The sequence below is a fragment of the Miscanthus floridulus genome, chromosome 18 (assembly GCF_019320115.1).
Source record: "Miscanthus floridulus cultivar M001 chromosome 18, ASM1932011v1, whole genome shotgun sequence".
Classification (NCBI taxonomy): Eukaryota; Viridiplantae; Streptophyta; class Magnoliopsida; order Poales; family Poaceae; genus Miscanthus; species Miscanthus floridulus.
Window position 1 is genome coordinate 85,260,185 of NC_089597.1, and position 26,710 is coordinate 85,286,894.

General features: G+C 48.7%; 2 protein-coding genes across 3 annotated transcripts; one reads left to right on the forward strand and one right to left on the reverse strand.

Moving 5' to 3' along the window:
* Positions 1 to 2,136: 2,136 nt before the first annotated feature.
* On the reverse strand, positions 2,137 to 5,368 carry LOC136522157 (BEL1-like homeodomain protein 8). Of its 2 annotated transcripts, none has more exons than XM_066515947.1 (5): positions 5,234 to 5,368; positions 3,341 to 4,366; positions 2,853 to 3,229; positions 2,663 to 2,723; positions 2,137 to 2,552 (listed from the first exon to the last, which is right to left on the reverse strand). In XM_066515947.1, exons 2-5 carry the CDS (start codon positions 4,301 to 4,303, stop codon positions 2,448 to 2,450), a joined length of 1,506 nt encoding a protein of 501 aa, XP_066372044.1. In that variant the 5' UTR covers positions 4,304 to 4,366; positions 5,234 to 5,368; the 3' UTR covers positions 2,137 to 2,447. The 2 variants fall into 2 exon arrangements, with proteins under 2 accessions (XP_066372044.1, XP_066372046.1); XM_066515949.1 differs by lacking the exon at positions 5,234 to 5,368 and adding an exon at positions 4,478 to 4,784.
* Positions 5,369 to 23,471: 18,103 nt separating this feature from the next.
* Positions 23,472 to 24,047, forward strand: LOC136524121 (uncharacterized). Its single transcript, XM_066517588.1, has one exon. The coding sequence runs from the start codon at positions 23,472 to 23,474 to the stop codon at positions 24,045 to 24,047; it is 576 nt and encodes a 191-aa protein (XP_066373685.1).
* The last annotated feature ends 2,663 nt before the right edge of the window (positions 24,048 to 26,710 follow it).

A 26,710-nucleotide genomic window follows, 5' to 3' on the forward strand; every position in this document is an offset into this window, starting at 1 on the left:
ATGACCTCTCCTGTCTCGTCCATGAACAATGATAGTGGTGTGAACTTGTCAAGATTTGGTCTAGTGCTAAGAACAAGGTGTGTGAACCCATCGATTTCCTGTCTAGTCTTGCTATGGTCTACTTGTGTTGTAGTCTAACATAAATGAAGCTATAGAAAACATCTAAGAAGAACAAGCAAAACCGTGCAAAAGTGAAGTACCACCAGGCTACATGATCTTGCTCCTATGTTGTCCAAATGCAAATATTTGTAAGTGATGGTTGTGTTTTATTATTACTCTTAGCTTTGTATAAATATAAATCAAAACTCATGTGCAATGTGAACAGAAGGAGAACAAGAGGAATGCAGCAGAACAACATCAAGGACTTGAAGAAGAAAATAGTTCACCTGATGAAGATGTTAATGATGTGGAAGTCTTCAGGGGCTTCTATACCAGCAGGAAAAATGGCCCTACCGATGCTGCAAAAGCAGCAGTTGTAAGTACCTTCTTTTACTTCCCTTAAAATCTACTGAAGCTATTGTCATAAAAGAAGAAAACGTAGCAGGAGCCTAGTGTTATGGAAATCTACTAAAATCTACTGAAGCTTATGTAATCTCTATCAGCAGTAGGCTGAGAAAGACCTATGCATTACTTGTTATGAATCAATCTCTTGGGTTTTCAATTGAAGTCCTCTTACACTATTTATAACCTAATGTTTTGTTGATTGAATTTCGCAGGAAGCTATGGAAACTATGCAAACAAGACCTGTTGCTGATGGACACGAACCAATTACTAGTGTTGGTGTTGTTTGCAAGGTCCTCTGCGTCCACCAGAGCAAGGCCCCCTCCCAGGGAAGCGGCAATAACCTTTTTTTTAAGAATGCTGGTATCCAGACAAGCTCCACCAGAACAGAGAAATCAGCGAAGAGAATGCTTCAGAAACAGCTTGCTGCTGAATAGGAAAATTTCGTTGTCCTTGTCGATCAAGTGGATGAACTGAATAGGAAGACAGAAAAGACTGAAAGAGAGTTTGAGGAATACAAGAAACGGCAACAGGAGGAGTACAACAATCTCCGTGAGCTATGCACGCGCTTCAACTCTTATCGTAATTCTCAGTCTTCAACTCTTGTGGCTTGATGCAGTGAACATTTATGGTTTGACGTGTGGACTCATGTGCCAGTTTGATGTGTGGACTCATATGCCGGTTTAATGTGGTGATACTCTGTCAGTGGTTCGATGCTGATGTATGAAATGTAAATTGTTGTTATTTGATTGTCAGGCTAAATAGTTATGTAGTCAGTCTGTGTAGTAGTGACGATCTCCAGTTACTTCTGTAACGAATTGATTGGGGCTGGTGGATGAGACGCGCCGGGGGATTATGACGCGGACGCGAGCGCACGGTGTCCCCTTCCATCACGCGGGATGCTGAGATAGGCCCCGTTGTTGGGCCACTATACCAGCCTATAGATCGGTTGGCTAGGGAGTGAGAGATGCGTGGGGACGTGCTGCGGCCGCCGGATGTCCGGGCGCCGGTGCCCCCGTTTTCTTATTAATCGAAATGGGCCTAATGTAAGGAATCAGTTTGTGGACAATTTGGAATTCTCAGGTCTCCAACTTTCGGATGGATATAGGGCGAAGCAGTAGCCAAACATCTCATGTGGCGAGACAGATGAAATCCGTGAATAACTTGGGAAGCGTGACTGCAACATTGTTTAGCAGTAGAATGCACAAAGATCCAATCAGCAACAGCGGCATGCTTGTACTTGCGGGCACTTCCAAGTCTTTCCAAACCTTTCACTGTTACCAGCAATCATGTGGTGGTGTAACTGTAATGCCGTTCCATGACCTGAATACTGACTAAGATATGACTGCAAGCATAACAGCGAATGGGGTTTGCACTTTGCAGTTTGCTGGAGTTTTCAAGTTACATGAGCATCTTTTTGGAGCGGGAAGCTTTGAAGTTCATATGTAAAATGCGCACAAGGCGTACAAGGTATCTGATGTTCCTTGCCGGATCCATCTGTTTTCATATTTGTTCAGTCTATCTCCAATTACTTCAATGCATCCAAGAAAGAGTCTATCTCCATGCTGACTGAGTTTCTGCATTTTTGTGAGTCAAAAAAATTCAGATTAATAATAAGATGTGAGTCATCTTACGTGGACTGAAATTGTTGAAGAAAATTTTGTTCATTCGAACAACAGCAAGCGCAAAATGAACTGGCGATCTGACTTTGACTGCATGGGTTTAACAGTGACAGCAAGGACCTACAATACAAGTTGCAGATTCCGACAGTTCTATATATACGCCAAGGCGATTACAAGGTTACATATATATAGATCACAACAGGGTTGGCAGCAATGCTTGTGTAAAATCCCCCGGAGCAACGCTGCGATTACACAATTCCATCCTGGATGTGGGGAAATCACCATCTTATATACTGCATCCCTGCTGCTCACTTTTTCAGGCAGTCACACACCCTCCATTCCTCCGGAGGCCTTCTTGAGATCCTCGTACATCTCCTCTATCATGGGCTTCCACAGCCGAACGCGGGCGTTGATGAACCAGTTGGAGACCTGCCAATGCAAATGCAACAGATGCATTCGTATATATATATTTCTTGTTAGAGTTGCTGAGATCTGATCTGAATCAAGTTGCAAGCAGGGCGAGAAGCATGAAACTGTACCTGGCTCCTGCTCAGGCCGCTCCTCGCTGCTAACATCTCCTTCTCGTTGTCTTTCGGGTACCTGAATGATGATATATCACATATGGATTAGTTAGTTCTGAATCGTACGAGGTTATCTCCCATTTGCATGTGGAAAGAGATGCTGAAAGCCTAAAGATTTCTCTGAATGCGAGACAGAGAGACTTATTACGGGCGGAGGAAGTTCTCGAACATCCAGGCTTTGAGCACGGCCACGGACTTCTCCGGCAGGCCGCGCTGCGGCCGCCACGACTGCTGGTCGCCGCGCCTGAGCTGCCGCAGCGCCCAGTGCTTCTGAATGAAGGCCGACTCCCAGCTGCGCTCCCTGTCGGCCACCGACAGCGACATCGACGACGACGGCTGATCACCTCTCCGCGTGGCCGCCGCGATCTCGCCAGTGATCCGCGCCCTGAGCCTCCGGTGCATCGCTGACACCGCGCGGTGCGCGAACGGCGCCGAGAGCGCGCAGCCGCCCGGGCGCACCAGGCTGCCGTACTTCGACGCCGCGCTCTGGATCTCGTCCATGCATTGCTTGCACCGTTGGTCCATCTGCACCGAGTAGAGTACTTATTTATTAGCATAATAACATCAAATCAAAGTGATGTTATTCTAATAAGCATATATAATAAGAACAATAAGAGTTGCGTTGGGACTACTCACTATCTGTAACAGTTTCTGGAGGTCGTTCTTGAGCTTAAGGTCCTCCGAGCCAGCAAACACCGGCGGGTTGGATGACGTCGTCTTGGAGCAGCTCGACGATGGCAGCAGGCAGCTCGCCTCACCGCCGCCGGCCAAGCCGGCGAACCCGGCCACGTCTTGCAGCAGGCAGGCGACGAACTCGTCCAGCGCCTGCTGCGCGATGTCAGCGTACCCGGACCACCGCGACAGGACCTGCGAGAAGTGCATGGGGGCCGGACGCGCCACCTGTCCGGCTCCGGCGCCGCAAGGAGGCTGGAACAGGCCGGGGCCGGCGCCGGCGCTGCTACTCCCATGTGTCAAGCCGGAGCAGCTCACGTCCGAGGACTGGTCCGGCAGGCTCACGCTCACAGTACCTGCCGTCGGGGAGGACCCAGCGCGCAGCCTGAGCGACAACTCGCTCGCGGCCGCCGCCCCGGCGAACGGGTCCCGGTCCCGGAAGGCGTCGCCAGAGAACCACGTCGTCGGGCAGTAGTACGAGGACTCGTGGATCCAGCCGCCTTCCGCCGGCTCTCCAGCGATAATAAGCTGCTTGGCCATCCTGGGCGCGTGGGCAACGGTGACGTCCCAAGGCGACGGGCCGTACGACCCGCCGCCGGTGACGCCGTAGGCACCACCGTGCGTCGTCTCCTCCGGCGACACGCTCTGCAGCGCGGTGGCACGGAGCAGCTGGCCGGCGAGCAGCACCGAGCCGTCCGCCGAGAAGCTCGAGGCGGCGACGACGTCCGCTGCTGGCTCGCCAACAAACCCAAAGCCGCTGCCGCTGCCGCTGCCGCCGTGCGGCGTACTGTACTCCGGGACGTGGAAGAGGGGTGCGGCGTTGGCGCTGATAATACCACTGCCATCGCCGCTGACGAAGAAGCTGCTCATCATGGCGTCGACTCCGAGGCCGAGCTGCTGCTGATAAGACGCGTTGCTGCCGGTCATCTTGAGGCTCGGGAGAAGGTGTCAAACGTTGTAGATACCGAATTAAAAAAGGAGGACCTGAAACTGAATGCAGCAGCGGGCGGCGCGAGTGGAATATACATGAACACTGGTCAGGACAAGGTTAGCAGATTGCTCGTCCTACCAGGGAAAAAAAAAGGGAAATGCAAAGGTAACCTGGCAGCAGCAATCAGGCACATGGACATTGCAACAGAGATGCACATGAGAGAGTCTACGACCGTAGGCGGCGTTGTTCTCCTAGAGAGAAGAGAATAAACTAGTAGACCACAGGACGAAAAAGTTACTATATCCTATTATTATGTAGGCTGTGTATCTTGATTCTTGAAGTACTCTCTACTCGTTTAAAGCACACAGTAAAACAGGATGTTGGTCAACACTAAGAAATGTGAGCCTCAATTTTGAAACGGAGAAAGCTGGATGCATCTGTTACTACTACTGTAGTAATTCTCACAATGCAAGAAGCTACTGAATGCCCGAATGCAAACAGCCAAGATACCGATGAATTAATAAAATAGGCTTAGCCGACATGCATGGCAATGGCAACAGCTACGGTTAGGGATGAAAACGGATCGGATACGGACGGATATTACCGATATTACATTTGTTTTTAGATTTCTGTCCGGATTCGGATTTGAATACGGATAGTGTCAACTATGTCGGATAGGATACAATTGGATATCGACATCATAAATATGCGATTTAAGTATTCGGATACGGATACGGTATCGGATGTTGGATATCCGGACTCGGATACGGACAGATCTCAACCCCTTTAAACGAATTCGGTTTCGAATACGGTCGGAAAATATCCGTACCGTTTTCATCCCTAGCTACAGCTAAGCATATATAGATAGATGGCTTCTTGGAAGCAAAGCAAGCATATATTAGAGTCTCAAGAGTGAGGACCCAAACCTTATCAAATCATCATGCAGTGAAACGCTGACAGAGTGACAGGCTACTGAAACCACCACTCTGGTACGTCCCGGGGAAGCAGCAACCAGAGTAATCTGAACGAAGGAACAAAGGCCAGCACAGACCACAGATAAATAGAGAGAGCAAGAAGCACAGATCGATATCTGAAAGTTGTTGAACATTTGGTCAATTTACGACTTATATTAATCCATAAATACGACTTAAACAGTAGTAACAGTACTACTAACCATACTGTAACAGCACCACTACTGCAGATAGTATTTAATAGTGTAGCAACCAAGTGCGCTAAAAACGCTAACAGAATAGCATATGAACAATAGCGCACAGTGGGATTAGATTTATACCCTAGGGTGGGACTGCCGGTACCCGTGGACAGTGAGCCACCATCTTCTCCGTCGTTGGTGTTGGTGCGGCCACCAGTCCTCCTCGTGTCCACCATGTTGCAGAGGAGGTCGCGCCGGGAGACTCCTGCAGGTGCGGTGTTGGAGCAGTGGCACGGGAAGCTCCTGCAGGTGCGGTGTCGCAGCAGTAGCACGGGAAGCTCCTGCAGGTACGGTGTCGCAGCAGTAGCACGGGAAGCTCCTGTAGGTGCGGCGTCGGAGCAGTAGAACGAGACTCTCCCGTCAGGAAGCAGAAGCCCCCGAACAGGAAACTGCAGACGGGGCAGCAGTCGCACCGGAAAGCCGGCGCTCCCCAAAAACTTGATTCCCCGCCTACCCGTGCAGGTACGCTTGACGGGGGAAGTTCCGGAGGCCAGCTACCGAAGCTCCCTATGCGCGCAGGGAACTCCGGTCGTAGATGTAGACAAACAGCTCAGCGCTCAGATGTTGCGGAGAGTAGGAAGAGGAAGAGTCGGGTCTCGCACACCTGGAACAGGGGCGCCCTCCCCTCATTATAGCCGTGCAATTCCTATCTGTCCGTTAGGCCCTGTCGGGGGAATGAACCTGGACAGGGTGGTTGGGCGTTGGGAGTTGGCTGCGGCGGCTAGGGTTTTGGTTGGGCCAAGCGACAAAACCAGGCCAAACCAAGCCAGACCACGGCCCACGGCACCCACGGCCCGGCGCGTCGCGTCGCGCGCGTGCGGGCGGGCGGCTCGGCTCGGCTCGGCGGCGGCGGCGGCGCGCGCGTGTGGCCTCCCGGTTCTCCCTCTCAACTTGTCTATGTGAGAGTCCTAAGACTCACTATTTAAGTTGATAACCTTTTTAGTGAATTTCCCATATGGTACTAATCACTTTTCCACTTAACAATAATTGTGGGCCTTTGAAGTTTATTTGATTAATTAGAATAAATAATGGGCCTGGCCCAAATTAATCTAACAATCCCCACCAAACTTCAGAAGTCCACAGTTAATGTCTTCAGATCTGAGCTTGTTTGATATACCAGTGTTTCGATGGAGACTGTTAAGTTGAACATCCATCTAGAAAAGGAGTTTACACTCATTTACAACTGACCAATGGACTATGCCTTGAATTGACAGTTTTGTGCAAAGTGAGGCTCACTCGATTCCTTTACTGATACTAGGCTGCCTGTAGCATCTCCTCTGGTTGGAGCATATAAGTCATACTCCTGGCCTATTCATGAGTATCTAGAGATCACCCAAATCTCATAGATTACGACTAGCAATCGAACTCACATAGGTGTGTTCCTTTAAGATGCCCTGTAGGCCGACATCTTTGCTTCTCATTAAGCCACTCGGATCACATTGAGGTATTTACCAACCTGCCATACAGATAGGAAGAGAAGTGCATTACTCAAGAGATTGACCTTTATTAAAAAGGGTCTCTTCCCTCAGTCTACCCATAGCTTGTTTCACCATCCTAATTCACGGGATCTCCGATCACATAGGACAGGTTGCCACCACGATAGAACTTCATGTGGGTCTCAGTCCCATCTCACTCGATGCACTATCTATCACATTACGCGATAGTCCCTTAGTAAATTGATCTGCCAGATTTTTAGACGTATGGACATAGTCCAATGCTATTACTCCGGAGTTTCTCAATTTTCTGACAGATTTTAACCGCCGCTTTACATGCCTAGTGGTCTTTATGTTGTCCTTTGAACTGTTTACCTTGATAATTACTGTTTGGTTATCACAGTTCATAGAAATTGCGGGCACAGGTTTTTCAACCACCGGCAAATCCATAAGGAGCTCACGGAGTCATTCAGCCTCAACAGTAGCGGTATCAAGTGTTGCAAGTTCTACTTCCATTGTTGACCTTGTTAAGATGGTCTGCTTGCAAGACTTCTAGGAAACAGTGCCACCTCCAAGTGTGAATGTATATCCACTTGTGGCTTTTAACTCATCAGCATCAGATATCCAATTTGCATCACAATAGCCCTCGAGTACCTTCGAGTACCCCGTATAGTGAATGCCAAAGCTCGACGTTCCCTTTAGATAGCGCAATATTCTTTCAAAAGCACGCCAGTGATCATCTCCCGGATTTGAAACAAACCGGCTTAATTTGCTCACAGCAAATGAGATGTCAGGCCTCGTTGCACTAGCCAAGTACATTAGCGAGCCGATGATTTGGGAGTATCTCAACTGATCCCTCATTATTCTTCGGTTCTTTCTCAGGATCACGCTTGGATCATAGGGAGTGGACACGGGCTTGCAGTCACTATAACCAAAGCGACTCAGTACCTTTTCCACATAGTGAGTTTGTACAAGTGTTACCCCACCATTTTCTCCCCTTAGAAGTTTGATGTTTAGTATCACATCAGCCACTCCCAAATCCTTCATGTCAAAGCTCTTTGACAGAAAGTCCTTGACTTCCTCAATCACATTGAGGCTTGTCCCAAAGATTAGTATGTCATCCACATACAAGAACAGGATTACTCCTTCTCCCCCACCATAGCGGTAGTACACACATTTGTTGGCTTCATTCGCAACAAAACCAGCAGATGTCATAGTTTTATCAAATTTTTCATGCCATTGCTTAGGTGCTTGTTTTAGGCCATACAAAGACTTCAATAATTTACACACCTTTCCTTCTTGACCTTCTACTACGAAGCCATTAGGTTGATCCATGTAGATCTCCTCATCTAGCTCCCCATTTAGGAAAGCCGTCTTAACATCCATCTGATGAACGAAAAGACCATGAGACGCAGTCAGGGCAAGCAGTACTCGGATTGTGGTCAATCGGGCCACTGGTGAATAAGTATCAAAGAAGTCCTCGCCTTCTTTCTGGGTATAACCCTTAGCCACAAGCCTTGCCTTGTACTTTTCAATCGTATCATCAGGCCTAAGCTTTTTTTGAACACCCATTTACATCCTACAGGCTTGCACCCGTAAGGACGATTAACAATCTCCCAAGTTCCATTGGTCATAATTGAATCCATCTCACTTCGCACTGCTTCCTTCCAGTAGTCAGCGTCGGGAGAGGAAAATGCCTCAGCAATGGTGCTTGGAGTGTCATCCACGAGGTATATAGTGAAATCATCACCAAAAGACTTTACAGTCCTCTGTCTCTTACTTTTTTGAGTAGCTCCACTATTATCCTCCTCTAGATTCTCAACACATGTTTGTTCAAGATGTTCTGTTGGCGCCACGGGGGAATCAACAGGTTTTTGACTAGATGTGCTAGATTCATTTCCTCTCATAGGAAATTCATTCTCAAAGAATGTAGCATCTCTAGACTCAATCACTGCACCAACACGCATGTCAGGTACTCCAGAGCTTACAACTAGGAATCTATAGCCGACGCTGTGTAAAGCGTAACCGAGGAACACACAATCTATAGTTTTTGGTTCAAGTTTGCGCTTTTTGACGATTGGCACATTCACCTTGGCCAAGCATCCCCAAGTGCGTAGGTATGAGAGAGTCAACCTTTTCTTTTCCCATTCCTCGAATGGTGTTACTTCTTTATTCTTTGTAGGAACTCTATTCAGGACATGACATGCCGTCAATATAACCTCACCCCACCATTTGTTGGAAAGTCCCGCAGTGTCTAACATGGCGTTAACCAAATCAGTTAGAGTGCGATTCTTTCGTTCGGCAATCCCATTGGATTGGGGGGAGTATGGAGGCGTCCTCTCATAAATAATTCCATGTTTCTCGCAGAATGAATCAAACTCATGTGAAAAGTATTCTCCCCCACGGTCAGACCTCAACCGTTTGATTTTTCTTTCCAATTGGTTCTCTACTTCAGCTTTATAGATTTTAAAATAATGCATTGCTTCATCCTTTGTTTTTAGCAAGTACACATAGCAAAATCTAGTGCTATCATCAATAAGAGTCATGAAATATTTCTTTCCTCCTTTGGTCAATACACCATTCATCTCGCACAGATCAGAATGAATGAGATCTAGCGGTGCCAAATTTCTCGCCTCTTTCACAGCCTTGTGAGGCTTGCGAGGTTGCTTCGCTTGAACACAAGCATGGCACTTAGACCCTTTGACCAGATCGATTTTAGGGATTAATTTTAAACTAGCTATGCGCGTCATACAACCAACATTGATGTGACAGAGTCAGGAATGCCAAACATTAGACTCATTATCATTTCTCACATGGTTCACAATTTTATCACAAGAATCCATCAAAGAGAAGCGGAACAAGCCTCCGCTTTCATAGCCTTTTCCAACAAAGGTTCCATACTTGGATACAACACATTTATTGGACTCAAATACAAGTCTAAAGCCATCTCTACATAATAGAGATCCACTAATGAGATTCTTCTTGATGGAGGGGACATGCTGCACGTTCTTTAGCTGCACGATCTTTCCCCAAAGTAAACTTTAGATTGATCGTACCAACACCAAGTACAGCAGCATGCGTACCGTTTCCCATCAGCAAGGAGCAACCTCTTTGTTCCTGATAAGAAGAAAACAAAGAAACATCAGAACAAACATGAATGTTAGCACCCGTGTCAACCCACCACTCAGGCGAGAGACAAACTGAAAAAAACTATATGTAGATGATTACCGTACCCAGATCCTCCAGATTCGCTAACAACCATGTTTGCGGACTTCTTCTGCTTGTCCTTGCGGTCAGGGCACTCTTTTGCCCAATGGTCAGATGCACCGCAGACAAAGCAAAGGCCCTTTTCTTTTTCCTTGCCCTTCTTCTTAAAAGTTGCAGCTTTAGGCTTGACTGCAGGCCTATTTTTCTTCTTCCTCTGTGCGGCATGAAAGTTCTTCTTTTGCACCAGATTGGCGCTAGAACTTTCCTCATGCGCTTTCTTGCCATGAGTGTCCTTTGCCCTAGCATTCTCCTCCACACCAAGAGTTGCAATGAGATCAGTCACACTGAACACTTGCCTCCTGTGCTTTAGAGTAGTGGCAAAGCTCGACCAAGTAGGTGGCAGCTTAGCGATGATACCGCCGGCCACAAACTTGTCAGGCAACTCACACTCATTGTTCTAGAGTTCCTTTGCCAGCATCTGTATCTCATGAGCCTGCTCTACTACAGATCGGTCATCGACCATCTTGTAGTCATAGAACTTCTCCATGATGTACAATTCAGTGCTAGCATCGGCAACACCGAACCTGGCCTCAAGTGCATCCCACATGTCCTTACCAGTGTCCATATCCATGTACACTTGCACCATGGTTTCAGCTAATATGCTGATGAGACCCCCCTTGAACAAGTTATCTGCCTCATTGAACTTAATCTCCTCCTCGTGAGAGAAAGGAGGTTCAATGCGCTTTCCCTTGATCACGTGCTCACAACGCATACTAGTGAACCACAGCTTGGAGCGGACACGCCACACTTTATAGTTGGATCCATCATCTTTCAATGGTGGTGGTTTTAGTGATGCAGCAAAACTAGCAGCCGAAAATGACCTATCAAATTTTTGGATTGTTGAACATTTGGTCAATTTACGACTTATATTAATCCATAAATACGACTTAAACAGTAGTAACAGTACCACTAACCATACTGTAACAGCACCACTACTGCAGATAGTATTTAACAGTGCAGCAACCAAGTGCGCTAAAAACGCTAACAGAATAGCATATGAACAATAGCGCACAGTGGGATTAGATTTATACCCTAGGGTGGGACTGCCGGTACCCGCGGACAGTGAGCCACCATCTTCTCCGTCGTTGGTGTTGGTGCGGCCACCAGTCCTCCTCGTGTCCACCATGTTGCAGAGGAGGTCGCGCCGGGAGACTCCTGCAGGTGCGGTGTCGGAGCAGTGGCACGGGAAGCTCCTGCAGGTGCGGCGTCGGAGTAGTAGAACGAGACTCTCCCGTCAGGAAGCAGAAGCCCCCGAACAGGAAACTGCAGACGGGGCAGCAGTCGCACCGGGAAGCCGGCGCTCCCCAAAAACTTGATTCCCCGCCTACCCGTGCAGGTACGCTTGACGGGGGAAGTTCCGGAGGCCTGCTACCGAAGCTCCCTGTGCGCGCAGGGAACTCCGGTCGGAGATGCAGACGAACAGCTCAGCGCTCAGATGTTGCGGAGAGGAGGAAGAGGAAGAGTCGGGTCTCGCACACCTGGAACAGGGGCGCCCTCCCCTCATTATAGCCGCGCAATTCCTATCTGTCCGTTAGGCCCTGTCGGGGGAATGAACCTAGACAGAAGCCAGGCCACGGCCCGCCGCGCGCGGGCGGGCGGGCGGGCGGGCGGGCGGCGCGGCTCGGCTCGGCGGCGGCGCGCGCGTGTGGCCTCCCGGTTCTCTCTCTCAACTTGTCTATGTGAGAGTCCTAAGACTCACTATTTAAGTTGATAACCTTTTTAGTGAATTTCCCATAGAGTACTAATCACTTTTCTACTTAACAATAATTATGGGCCTTTAAAGTTTATTTGATTAATTAGAATAAATAATGGGCCTGGCCCAAATTAATCTAACAAAAGTGGTCTCGACTCCTCAAATACAAAGAGAGATGCACTGCCACTGAGCAAGAAGAAGCTCTGAGAAGTTTGCGGCTGCTGGCCACTAGTAAACTAAAACGGAAAGGGGAGCGTTTCCTAATAAAACGGCTGCAGGGAGAACGAATGGCGTGCGTGTGCGTGTGCGTGTGGTGGGGGTCAAGTGAGGTGCGTGGTTGTTTTGCTTTGCAATCCCCGGCCCGGCCGATAGACGGAGAAAGAAGGAGAAGCAGCAGCTAGCAGCAGGGAAACAAGGCGGTCAGGGAGAGGTGTTATCAGGCCGGGGCCGGGGCCGGCGCGGCGCCATGATCAAAGCAAAGCACGAGAGAAAGAGAGGACGAAATCATGCATGCATGGGTCCTAGCCACTCTACTCCTACGGTCCTACCAAGGGCCAAGGGCCAAGGGCCAAGGGGATGGAGGGACGCAATGCAGCAATCACATACTCTCGTGCAAAGGCAGCAGCATATGGCGCCCCCGAAACTGAAAGTGGGTAATGCCCATACGCGGCTGGTTTGGCTACAATGCGCGCGAACAGTGGCAGTGCGTGCCAGAGCAAAAGACACGGGCTTCAGGTTCAGGCATGGGGGAGGGATCCTTTGGATCATACTTATGCATGAGTGCATCATGACCTGTGTGCTGTGTGTGGAATGTGTCAGTCTGACTCTGAGAGAGAAGCTAAAGGTGGAGAAGATACTACAGAATGGGGGAACGAACTGCTTTAGGCTGCGTTTTACTTCGCGAAATGAAAATTTTTAGATGTCATGTCGGATGTTTCGGAGATGTCGAAAGGGGTTTTTGGATACTAATAAAAAAAATTAATTACATAGCTCGTCTGGAAACTGCGAGACGAATTTATTAAGCCTAATTAATCCATCATTAGCACGTGTTAGTTACTGTAGCACTTATGGCTAATCATGGACTAATTAGTCTTAAAACATTCGTCTCGCGATTTTCAACCAAACTATGTAATTAGTTTTTTTTCGTCTATATTTAATACTCTACGCATGTGCCACAAGATTCGATGTGATAGTTTGGAGTAAAAATTTTTGGGAACTAAACCAGGCCTTAATTTATGGGACTTATCACCTCATGATTGCCCCGCCCCCCTCCCCCCTCTCCATCTTGCATTGTAGGACAAAACATGCATGAGGTGCAGTAGATTATCCACCATAGCTAGGATCGAGTAGATAGATAGATACGTAGGTAGATAAACAATTATATTGGATGACTTCATGCATGTGTAGTGTATGTTTACGAGTAGGCCTTCTCGCTAACCACCAGGCAACAGCAGCACCAATCATGGTTCCATCCCATGATCCCAACCCAGGCAGGCACTGTCGTCGATCTATGCGAGGATCTGGACCGACATGTAGATCTACAATTGTGGGAAAGAAACAAGGGCTCTTTCAGGACAAAGCCGGGGCCACTCGCTCTTGCGTACCACCAGGGCTCAGGCTAGCTACTGCAACAAGCATGCATAAAACCAGCGCGCTTTCCACTTGCCTCAGCAAATGCCAAGCGAGAGAGAGCATGCACGCCAGGGCAGGGAGAGCTAGGCCAAGGCAACTAGGCAAGTGCGTCCAAGCCAACTTTAAGGCGCTCTGGTTTTGATCTGCGGCATGCACATGCACGCACACTTGCCATATCAATCAGCAGCATGCGGCATGCATGCGTGGATTTTTGAATCAAATCTAGTATAGATTGCAAAAAAAAAAAATAACTACTAGGTTAGCAGGAAAACAACGTGAAATGTGTTTCTTTGTTTTTTTTTTCTGAACCAAAACGAGGAGGACATAAACGACGGAGAGGAGAGGAGAGGAGAGGAGAGGAGGGAGAGTGAGTGTGCGCAGGCTTTTCGAGGACAACCTTCCCCTGCCTGGCTGCCTCCCTCTATCTTTATGTCAGCAGTGTGCATGCACTATCTGCTTGGTTTTGCACACATTCCGCATCCTCCTCCTGACACGCTCTGTCAATATACATGGCCAACCGGGCCGCACGGCACCGCACGAGCATGACACGATGCGGCAAGGCACTGTGGGGGCACGACACTATGCGGCACAACGTCCTACCATGTCGTGCCGTCTCGGCCCGCCATGACAAACTCTCGGCCCATGCACGGCCCTATGTCTCCTCAGTCGTGCCGTGCCGTGCTCACAGGCACGGCAGCCCACCATGGCAGTGCCAGCCCGTGGCTGCAAGGGAGGAGCCCAGGAGCTCTCCGAGCCAAGCCATGTCGCCGCCGTGACGAACACGCCGTCGTTGAGCCACTCCTCGGGCCCATTGCACCCTCGCATCGTTGCCACGGCCGCCGCGCCGTCGTAGCGGTGCCTCGCACAAACGCCGTCGGGCCGCCGCAGTTGTGCCTCACACGAACGCCGTCGCGCCGCCGCTGTCGTAGCCGCACCTCGAGGAGAAGACGAGTGGGGGAGGAGTGGCGTGGGACTGCCGGCCGTCGGCCTAGGGAGCGTGAGGCGGAGAGGCACGAAAGGCTTCCATGGTTGGGACTCGAGAAGAGGAGACGGGAGGAGTACCGAGAGAAAGAAATGGCAGCTGGGAGTAAAAGAATGAGAGAGAATGGGGAGAGAGTTGCTTTTATAGCTAGGTAAATCAATCCAACGGACAACAATATTCTAAATCAATCTAAGGGTCGAGAATAATCGGACCATCATCGTGTCGGGCCATTAACCATGCCGTGCCCGTGTCGGTACTACGGGCCGAACCTTCGGCCAGACACGGCCCTAAATCGTGCCCGTGCCGGCACTGGCACTATAGACATTGTGGCGTGCCGTGCCAGTGTCGTGCTTTTTCGGGCCAGGCCATGCCGGCCCATCGTGCCTGGCCCATTTGGCCATCTGTACTGTCAAGGGTGATCACGGCCGCCAAAAGATCTGGAATCTGTTTGCAGTCTGCCTAGTGCTGCGGTTGCCGGTGGTGGCAGGCTGTGTACTCTCCCTCTCTCAGCCTATCAGCCTCTCAGGTCACTCAGCAGGAAGCTGGACATGCACCTTCGAACAAACGAGTAGTGCTCGTCTGTCCTACTCCCCTTCCACACAACTCTACTGCTTGGTGATGTAAAAAAAAAACAGAAATGCCATACAACAAACACGTGTTTTAGCAAAAAAAAAAAAACACATGAAATTTTTAGCAAAAAAAACACACGGCGAGCGCACACGGCAGCGCAGCACCAGCCGTGCGCTTTCTGTGCCTCGACTATCCTGAGCGACTTCTGCGCCTCAAGTGCCTCCTTCGCGTATGGAGAATCGCGCCCGGCCAACGACCCAATGGAACCAACCGCTCTATGATTTGTCATTCCATAAAAAAATATTTTCTGTGATATATGATATGTGGATCTGTGATCTTGTGATTATCTAAAGGTAGAAGAAGGTTAGAGGTAGAAGAAGGATTGAGGCGGTTGGATCTTAATCTTATGGTGCAAAAAAATTCATGTGTTAGAATTGCATAAAACATATGGTTGGGTAGACGGACTAAAAAAAAAAACCTTTACTGCTAGGCAACCACAATGTGACCATAAAACAATGTGAAAGTGGCCTATGAAACAGTCAATAGCAAAGAATATCCATAAACTTATGGAGTGCCACAAGGAATAAAGAAATATTACTTCTCCCTCCTCTGTCTCTCTTGTTCTTGGTTCTAGCCTGGTGACTGTCCGTTCGGACATCGTGTGGAGGTCGTCCGCGCGGTGACTCGAGGCCACCATCCTAGACGTCCGCATGCCCTAGAGATGCCGTCGCCCTTGGCATCCGCGCGGCCAGCGAGGCAGCCACCGGCAAGGTCACCATCCTGGGAGACTCCTGGGCACAAGGAGTGTCCACTACGCCACTAGGGATTTTTAAGGGCGGCTCAGGATACCGGTTTTGGCAGCCGCTCCTATGCCCCTGTTGCTACAAATTGTGGAATTGTTCCTACAAATCGCATTTGTAACGGTGGTTCAAGATTTATAGAGGTGGCTACAAATCAATTTCCAGAAATTTCCGAATCTAGACTAGAAAATAACAAAGAAAAATACTCTCTTTCTAAATGCAAAAAATACTCACTTGTGTTTCATAACTCTTTGAGATCTATAACTTCCATTTTGACAGTTTCTTCATCGAGGCCATTTACAAAATTTTAATTTTAAATTTTAGAAATTCAAACATAGTTTTCTATGACAATATGATTTCAAATGAAAAAGTTGTCAACTACAAAGTTTCATAACTTTTCGAGATCTACAACTTTTGTTTTTGCTGTTTGTCCATCCGACATCGTTTAAAAAATTCCAATTTTAAATTTTTAGAAATTCAAACGTAGTTTTTCTAGACAAGATTTAACTTTTATTTTAGTTGTTTCTCTATCCGAGGTCATTTAAAAATCCAAATTTCAAATTTGAGAAATTCAAACGTAGTTTTCCATGACAAGACGAATTCAAATAAAAAAGTTGTCAACTACAAAGTTCTGTAACTTTCTGAGATCTACAACTTTTATTTTAGTTATTTGATCATCTGTTCATCCGACATAGTGGTAGTAACCTTATTCATAAATTTTACATATCTCTCTTATAGTTTATGAAACTAGAATAGAGAGATGTAAATTTTGTGAACAATTTTACTATCACATTGTCATTATAATGAAATGACCAAAATAAAAGTTGTAGGTCTTAATGAGTCCTACAACTTTTATGTTCATGAGCTTTTCAGCTGAAATTATTTAATGTTTCAAAATGACATTTGAAGTTGCCATTTTTTGAAATTTAAAATTCAAATAGATAAAACATAGTCACATAAAAAGATAGACAAAATAATAGCTGTAAGAACATAATAAATTGATAGAGCATGATTTTAGAAAATTTTATGAAAGAAAATCATCAAATTTGAAGTTAGTATGAGGGAGAAAAACTAGTTATAAGTTTTAGCAAGAGATTAAAAAGAGAAATTAGAGTTCTCCAATAAATTTAAAATTAAATTTGAAACAGCATTTTGATGTAGTAAGCGATTTCAAATGAAAAAATTGTAAACAATAAAGTTTCATAACTTTTCGATATCTACAACTTTTATTTTGGTTATTTCTCCATCCGAGGTCGTTTAAAAAATTCAAATTTTAGCGCTTAATTTTTACTATTCAACGTCTATTTGTAGCGGCGGCTAATAACACCAGCAGCCTCTACAAATGAAATTTTAGAGGCGGCTCGTTTGGCCACCATTTGTATGGGCGGCTTAATATAGAGCCGCCCCTAAAAAAATGGGGTGTTGCTACAAATTTTTTTGTAGTAGTGGTCATGAAGGTGCGGAGGACAAGGCGCACGGCTACAAGAGTGGGTGACCAGATCCTAACATACATGTATGTTAAGCCTCGGGTCCAATAGTTTTCGAACGAAGAAGACCCCCCGACTGACCCCTTAAGGATCACCCGAGGGCTCGACATCCGCATATTTCTTGGCAGTGGCCAGGAGCGCTATGACTGATTCAGGTCTCTTGTGGAGGAGCTTGTCCCATAGGGCTTCGTGGAAGCAGAGATCAGTGATGAAAGCCTCAATTGCCTCGTTGTCGGAGATTGACGGGACCTTGATGCGCATCTCCGAGAAACGCCGGACGTACTCGCGTAGTGGCTCATCTTTCCGATCTCGAATCTGCTGCAGATCATATTTGTTGCCGGGTTGCTCGCAAGTAGCAATGAAGTTGTCGATGAAAGCTTGCTTGAGCTCTTGTCAAGAATCAAAGTAGTTCGCCGGCAAGCTGACCAGCCATTGGTGGCCTGCATGGCCGACAGCGACTGGGAAGTAGTTAGACATGACGTGCTCGTCGGCCATGGCTGATCTGCATGCGGTTTCATAGAGCATGACCCATAATTCGGGGTTCTCCTTACCATCGTACTTCTGAAGTTTTTTGAGCTTGAAGTTCTTGGGCCATATGACTTGGCGAAGGTGCGAAGTAAACTGCTTCAAACCCGGAGGGCCATGGGTAGTATCATATTCCACACGGCGATAGCTTTCGTGGGATGCACGATCGTTGGCTCTTTGGTTGATGCGATCGCGTAGATCGCGTTCTCCGAGGTAATGGCGGAGATCGTTATTGCCATCACGGCAATCTCGGTTGCCACCCTGATTAACCCTGCGACCATGGTTATCACGGTGATTATCGCGGTTGTCTCGGTGGTTGTCGTCCCGGAAGTCGCGGTGGTTGTCATCCCGACGGCGGTTGTTGTCCCGACCACCATCATGGCCATCGTTTCCGCCTTAACGGTTGTCTGATGGATCGTTGTTGCGCGAGCCACGTTGGTTAGGTGGCTGTGAGCGACTTGAGTACTAGCGGCTGTGGCTTGATTCGACTGAGATGGATGGAGCCCGGGCTTGATTTACAATCTCTGCGGTCTGGGCCATAGCAGCCGTCAAGTAAGCTTGTATATCATCACGAACTACCTGTGTTTCTAGGGTATTGGGTAGTCGTTGCATTATCGCCATAGCAATAGCTATGTTGGCACTTGGAGTCCTAAAGACCTGCTTGTCCCCCACCCTATCAAAGGCATTGTTAAGGTCGCGTGGCTGGACCCTTATGCGTCGGGCCTCCTCTTCTGCCTCGGCTTCGATTTGTTGGCGATTAAACCAGTCAATATTGCGTGCTTCGCGTGCTAGCCTTTCTTGTTCTGTTTCGCCGACTGCCGGTGGTTTGTCATTACTAACAACATTGATCAAGTCTCCTCGCCTTGGTGGGAAGGATGGGAATCGCGGGAATCCCGGGGCGTGGTCTAGGATATCCAGATCATATTCAATGCCTTCATCGTCATGATGCTGGAGCACGGTGTGAATGGAGACATTAGATGCGATGCCGGACGAGGAGCTTGAGCCACCCTCTTGAACTGTGTGGACCGATCCTTCTTGATAATCCTCAATCCGGACCATGTTGACAAAGTTGCGTAGGCCATAGGGCTAGGCCTAGTGGTTCTCCATCAAGGCTTTGTACTCGGAGAGCCGGAGACCCATCGCAGGGGCTGGCCGGCGACAAATGAAGCGCCCTTCAGGAGTAGATGTGACCACGAGATCCGTACCGAGTCGTGCAGGATGACTGGCCTGAGCTGGTTGAGTAGATCTGTTGTGGGTCATAGTTACCTGCTCATTAGGTTGACTTTGAATCGAACTTACCAGAGCCAGGGTTTCAGCAAGTTTGGTGCCAACCCGATCGATGGAGTCGAGCAAGTAGGTGTTGTCGATCTGCCTCCTTTTGTAGCGAGGAAGCAGACGACGGGTTGTCGGCGTGGCTGAAGATGATGCTGGCGTGGTTGAAGCTAGATCCACCGTGGTCGTAGCTAGATCCACCGTGGTCGGAGCCGTAGCCGATGCAGGTGAAGCAGTGGTCGGCGCAGATTGAACCCACACCTCCTCCGGGGTCATGGCGATGAAGTTGTCGGAGCCAGTGGTCTAGGTGATCTGGCCGATGGTGAATGTGAGGCCATTCGGCGTAGCCATGGAACCAGGGATGATGACCATCTTGTTCACCTAGAGAGCAGTACGCATATCCCCTACCTAGAGCGCCACTGTCGACAAAATATGGTTGATAGTCTACCTAGGGGTATGCCCAAGGTAGTAGATTATCGGTAGACAGATTCGCAAGCTACAAACAAGATGGTGACGTAAGACAGACATGAGATTTTATCTAGGTTCGCCCACCATGAAGGCGTAATACCTACGTCATGCGTCTGATTGTATTGTTGTATGTCAATAAGAGATGTTTTTTAGAGGGGTCCCCTGCCCGCCTTATATAATCCGGGGGGTAGGGTTACAGATCTAGAAACTAATCCTAACCAGTTACAATTGCCATAGGTGGCCGGATAAGGATTCCTATTCTAACCGACCAGGATCTTGCTTGATCTCCAAATCTGCCTTGATTCCTTGTGCCGGACTCCGAACAGATTGACTGGGCCACACGTCGTCTTCTAACGGGCCAGGCCCTCTGGTCTGGGCCGGCCCAGGCCTAGCCGTAAGGGTATAGGGGTTAATACCCCCACACGCACCCTCTAGCAAAGAGACCTGTCCAAGCTTGACTCGACCGTAGCTTCCGCCTGGGGTTCGAGGAAGCCCCAAGCCTTGGGCTCTTGATCTACAGCACCTCTAGGCCTGGCCCTTGGCTCCTGCCTGGCTAACGATGCCAGCCAAGGCCCGGGCACAAGAAGACAAGCTCTAGGCTACCGATGCCCGAGGCTCTGTGGCGCCGCTCCCAAAGCGTTCCCCTACTAACTACTCCTCCGATAGGGTCACATCCGGGGCATGACACAAGAAGACAAAGCTTCCCACAGCCTTCGGGGGCTCGGAGGCTTCTGGGCCTATGTGTCAGCCCCCAGAGCCGACCAATTTCGCCACTAAGAAGACTCCAGAAGGTCTCACCCAGGGGAGACCAGTCCAAGCCAACACCCGCCTAACACATAGAGTGTCAGAACAGAACAGTAGGATGACACCCAGGCTTCTTCGGCTCCAAGACACCTCGACGGTCCATGGCGCATCGCTGTAAGCCCCTCCTGGACTCCGGCGCACATAGACCATAGACTAGAACCCCCAAACCGCCTTGTACCCAACCTATCTCATTATATAAGGGATAAGGTCGGACCTAATGGGGAGAGAATCCCAAATGGATAACTAGACACTCTAATCTATTCCATCTGCCCCTGCTCTACACCAAAAGCAAGGCAACCCGGAGAAGGGCACCGAGAACCCCTCCTCCATTGCATCCCGCTATCTCCTTCCTCTCCGACGAGGGGGAGACTCCACTGGTGGCGAGGCAACCTTAGAATTAGCACCGAGCTAACTCGTCTACCAAATCTTCTTCCTTTACACTTTATTGTAACCCTTAGATTTTGGGTGTTGTTGAGTATAAGGATCATCAACTGTTGGACGTAGGGACCGAATTGGCCTGAACTAGGATAAACTGTTGCATCTTCTCTGCATGATTCTTGTGTTCCTAAGTCCACCCGAGCCACCAGAGACCCCGTACTCTGACACTGACTCAAAAAAAATGCTTGCTGCAGTTTTGACCCCATGACAACTGGCGCGCCAGGTAGGGGGCAGCGTCAAGTGTGATTCTAGCTCTATAGTGGCCTGAGCCACCCACCTCGTTGCCGGAGCAAGTGGCGCCACCATAGATGGCGATGTTTGCTTCCTCGGCGAGTTCTCCATCGTAGCTGTCACCTTTCGCTTCGTGCTAGGTCCTCAACTTTGGGTGCCTGGCCTACATTGCCGACTGCTATGACGAGCTTCGTTCACTTCATGGGGCTACGCCGACGGGCAATGAGCCCCCGGCACCGCCTCCTCTGCCAGGACTCTTAGGAGCAGATCTTGAGGTTCTAGCCCATCAGATCCAGCACGGTCTAGGCCTGAACCCCACCATGTTAGACCGTCGCTAGATGTTCGACATGATGGCCAACATCCACCACTAGATCACCACTGGTGAGATACTCCCACCGCCTGATCGCTTCTAGTACTCCCTCTCGGACCTGCTTTTTGGGATACAGAACGCGACGACATCCTTCCAGCAGGAGCTAGAGCACCTCATCAGTCATGAGGCACTGTAGAGCATCATCCTCTCTAGCGCAGCTGGGACTGACGTCCCCTCGCTCTGCACCTTCCTCAAGGTCCTCTTGGGGAACGGACCAGAGTATGACTCCAACAACATCGACTATGATGCCCCACTGCGCATGTGCTACCATGTCGACGGTGACGATCTTGCTGAGGAGGCGCCCAAGCTCATATCGCTGGACTAGAGTCCCCATAGCCACATGACCTACCTTCAAGAGAAGGTGGACCACTTGCGCACTCAACAAGTGGACCTGAAGGCCACCAAGGTGGAGCTCGAGCGCCAAACGTAGGACTTTGCACGGTAGTAGACCACGCACCCTCTTGGCGACGACGACGATGCCCGCATAGGGGCTCCTAGCGGCCTCTGCTTCCCTCACACGGCATACAACATGGCGGCTGCCGCTTGCTGCCTAGAAGACATCTCCAACATGTCGGACCCAAAAGACCAACGAGCGACTAAATGAGGTGAAGCGGCTCCTCTACATCGCCCTCGAGTAGCAGGCCAAGAGTTTAGCCTCCTGGCGCCGCACCACACTCTCCCAGCCATCGTAGATGATGGCCACTACTAACGAGGGGTGCTCCAATGCTGATACTCGTAGGCGGCGGGGATCAGCGGCGAGACCTCTAGCAATAGATCTGATTGGCCATAGATCCGGGGCGCCAAGCCTCAGCAGGAGTGAAGGTGTGACCTTTATCCTCAATGTCCCCCACGTGGCACTAGATCAATGACGACCGCAACATTTGCAACATCATTGAGCCTAGGCGCCATGCTTAGGCATAGTCCTATACCCCTGAGCAATGGGGGTGGGGGCGCATCCCGGATCACTTCGGCCCTTAGAGTTTGGGGCAGCGATCAGGGCGGCCCCCTACCATATGCGTTTCCGACCATCGACACACATCTCCAAGTATGACGGTGAGACCAACCTGGACCATTAACTAGAGGACTAAGGGGTCAGAAGATGACTTTGTCGTCCAGTACCTTCCTCTGCTTCTGTCAAGCTCAACCTGAGCTTGGCTCGAGTAGCTCAAGCCTGGCAGCATCCACTGCTGGGGCGATCTCCGTGCGGTCTTCATCGGCCACTTCCAAGGTTCCTACACCTGCCCAAGGAACTCCAGGGATCTCCACAACTACCAGAAGAGGGTCGATGAGACCCTCCAGGAGTACATTCAGTGCTTCTCCAAGAAGTGCAATGAGCTCCTGAACATCACCGACGCTGACATGATTAGCGCCTTCATCTATGGCACGACCTGCGAGACGCTCATCCATGCACTCAGCCGTGAGACCTTGTGCATGATGTGGGTGCTCCTGGACATTGCCACCCAATATGCCACTAGCGAGGAGGCTATCTAGACCAACTTCAGCGAGAAAGCCAAGGCTACCGGTGACCTCAGTGGTGGTGACAGTGCTGATGATCCTGCCTCATTCCAACGACATCATGACCGGCGAAACAAGGACCATAAATGCCATGGGGAGGAGATGGTCGCTGCAGCTAGCCACGCCACTAGACCTTAGCCCTACGGGCATGCGACATGACCAGAACACTTTGAGAAGGTGCTCGAGTCCCCCTGCCTATTCCATAGGGGGTAGGCAAAGCATCTTTTCAAGGACTATGCCACCATGAAGGGCTACATCCATAGTACCCTTGGCCAACTGGGCAAGGCCCAGAAGCCTACCTCGAAGGCCAGTGACCCGACAGACAGCGCCTAGGAGGAAGACAATGAGTTCCCCAAGGCTGAGCACTGCCTCATGATCTTTGGGGGCTCCAAAGCGCATGAGTCCCACCGGCAGCACCGCATCATTGCATGAGTCTAGGGTGCTACCCGCTCGTGGTCAGTCTGATCATGGGCACCACACGCCTCACCAAGGTGCTGATGGATGGGGGCAGTGGCCTCAACAAACTCTACGCCAGCACCCTCGACAAGATGGGCATCCCTCAGAGTAGCGTGCGCCCTAGCAAGGCGCCGTCCTACGGGATTGTGTTAGGGAAGGAAGCTGTGCCCCTCAGGCCCATCCAACTCAATGTCGCCTTTGGCCAGCCAGACAACTTCCACAAGGAGCAACTCACCTTCGAGTTTGTTGACTTTCCCAATGTCTACCATGCCCTCCTCGATCGACCGTGCTTTGCTAAATTCATGGCCATCCCCAACTACACTTACCTCAACCTCAAGATGCCTGACTTGAAGGGGGTCATCACTATCGAGGGTAGCTTTGAGCAAGCCTGCTACTGCAAGCAAGACTGCATCACCCTTGCTGCCATGCTTGTCACCCCCTGTGCTCCCGATGGCCCTGGCTATGACGTAGGAAGGGCGCCGATGGAGGAAGCGTCCAAGATGGTGGCGGTGCTTGACCGACCGAGCATCGGCAAGGCTGTCAAGACCTCTAGCGGTAGCGGTGGCTCGGCTGGCCCCTTCATCTAGGTGCTCGGCTCCCTAGAAGGTGCTGATCCGATCATGGTGAGTTCCAATCTTTCCCCATGAGGGAAGGCCATTGCCGGCACTAGACTATAATTCAACATTACTTTCTGTTACTGACTTGTGTGCCAGATATACATATTACTCTTTGTGTGCCTTCCAAGCTCCATGAACTCTTCAGATCAGTATAGACAAAGGGCCTTGCAATCTCGGTACCACTGCCTCACAGGTATCATGAACCAGCTGCCGATTGTACCGCCCACTGCTTGTGTTGGTAAGAACTTTGTAAGAGCTTGGTAAGATGCTTCCACTTGCTGTGAAAAGTGACACCACTGCAACCACATAGTCATTTGGTAGGGATAACTTTCATCGTTTATTCTTGTTTTTCTATTTTCAATGGCAGGAGATGAATAGACTGGAGATAACAACCCTAAGGGTTTCAACGAGTGTGTCAGTCAAGAACAACTATAAGCTATTGTAGAGGATGCCCAAAAAAGGATGAATGAGGCCATCAGGAAGGCCGCCACTGACGCACTCATTGAACTCAACATTGGCAACAACATGGAGAGGTTGGAAAAATGAATTTCCACACTAATCGACAAGGTTACTGAGTTGGAAACATTGGTGGCGGTCAACAACAATGACGTCTCCGGCAGCAACACCGATGGTCTCTTGCAAGAAGACACGGTGCATGATGCCGCTGGAAACATGGATCGAGCAGCTTTCTGACAAGAGAGATTACGACAACGTCTTCACCGCAACACAATAGGTATGGGTGGTGTCCACCACCACTGTCAAGGTAATAATCACCGTGTGCCCGATGATCCTTATGCAAAGGTTAAATTTACCATACCTTCTTTTTTGGGACAATATGATGCTGAGGGATACCTTGATTGGGAGATGGCAGTAGAGCAAAAGTTTAGTGCCCACCTTGTACCTGAGCAATATAGAGTTCAACAAGCTACTAGTGAGTTTAAGGACTTTGCCATTATTTGGTGGTATGGGCTAGTTGCAGAGGATGTTTTACCTAGTACATGGGAAGAACTTAAGATAGCTATGCGTGATCGTTTTATTCCTCCTTCTTATAAACATGAATGGCATACCAAATTGCAGTGCTTAGAGCAGGACAATATGTCTGTCCAAGAATATTATACAGAGTTTCAAAAGTGTGCAATACGTTGTGGGATAGTAGAGGACATGGAAGATACCATTGTTCGTTTTTTTGGTGGTTTGAAGCATGAAATACAAGATATTGTTTTCCATATAGAATTTTATACTCTCAAACGTTTGTTCCAGCTTGCTATGCTTGCAGAAAAAGAATTGCAGGAATGTCAGCAAAAGAACCATACCAACATTGGCGACAACCTCAACCAGATTTTAGCAAGGGTGGAGCAACCATTTGCGAAGGTTGAGACTGCGATAAAAAGGTGAGTGGTTACTTTCGCCACTACAACAACATCTTCACCACCACCACCTCCCACACATACTTTGGAGTCTGGTAAAACTTTAAATCATGCTGAAAATGCACAAACTAATAGAGATAGAGCTGCTAATGAAAGGAAAGAATGGGATGTTAAATCTGAATTGCCTTTGTCAAAAAATAATTATTCTAATAATGCTAGTGATAAAGAAGAGCTGTGTGAAAATGCTTTTATTATATGTATGCCACAACTAGTGAATGTGTATGATGCTTTGGCTTTGGAACCAATTACTTATGCTGAACATAAAAATTTGCTTCCCATTGCTACCGAAAAAGATGAAAAGAAATTATTGTATTCTTCAAATACTTTGGGTTATATTGAGTTTGATACTTTATATGCTCTTAGTAGTTTAGAAGAGAAACTTAAATGTGTTGAATTGTCATGGTTGTCTACTTGTACATATCATTTTATTGGAAAATATAATTGTAAAGGAGAGTATATGGTGCATCGTGTCTATATTTGTTCAAATCTAAAATCTCCTTATATTGTGCAAAAGTATGATCAACCAAAGGATTGCAATTGCTATAATCTTGTCATATCAAGTTCCCCTAGTTTTGTTATAAAGAAACATGTTAAATTTTAAGAAGGGGAGCAATATTGGCTACTACCAACAATGTTTTCTTCAGCTAATCCCAAACCGAGGATGGTTTGTTGTCAAGAAGGGGAGGATGATGAGGACATGACACCATCGGATACGACCATTGTTTATAAGGTGAGCTCGTTCCTATATTTGCATAGTGATTTTTGGTACAATTCACTTGGTTCCACATGTACATGTCGTTATATGAATGTAGGTACAAATATGTCTCAACGTGCAAGTTCATCAAAGTTGAATTTTTGGTTCATCGGCAGCTCGACAGTGCTTCATTGGGAAGGCCATAACTCAGCCATCTGGAGTGCGATCGAGGTCAATAAGCACTTGATGGAAAGCATAAGATTTCAAATAGATCTGGTCTCACCTCAATATCACATCAGCAAGGCCTCCAAACCATCAAGATATTCTGTCGCTGTTTCTGTTGGGAGCTACACTGTCGTTATGGGCTTATTATTCATCCTTGGGACCCTGACCCAAGTAGAAGCACACCCCAAGGACTTGGAGAACCCACCAAGAAAGCCCTTGGACGTCCTCCTCCTTGGCCACCACCTTAGGAGGCCAGCAAGGACGCCCAAGCCAAGCCGGAGGCCTAG

Coding starts and splice junctions, on each gene's coding strand:
- LOC136522157 (XM_066515947.1), bottom strand. CDS start 4,303: ATGACCGGCAGCAACGCGTCTTATCAGCAGCAGCTCGGCCTCGGAGTC. Junction 2,724..2,852: donor TTCGAGAACTTCCTCCGCCC/GTAATAAGTCTC, acceptor ATCATCATTCAG/GTACCCGAAAGACAACGAGA. Junction 2,553..2,662: donor GCGGCCTGAGCAGGAGCCAG/GTACAGTTTCAT, acceptor TTGCATTGGCAG/GTCTCCAACTGGTTCATCAA.
- LOC136524121 (XM_066517588.1), top strand. CDS start 23,472: ATGGGCACCACACGCCTCACCAAGGTGCTGATGGATGGGGGCAGTGGC.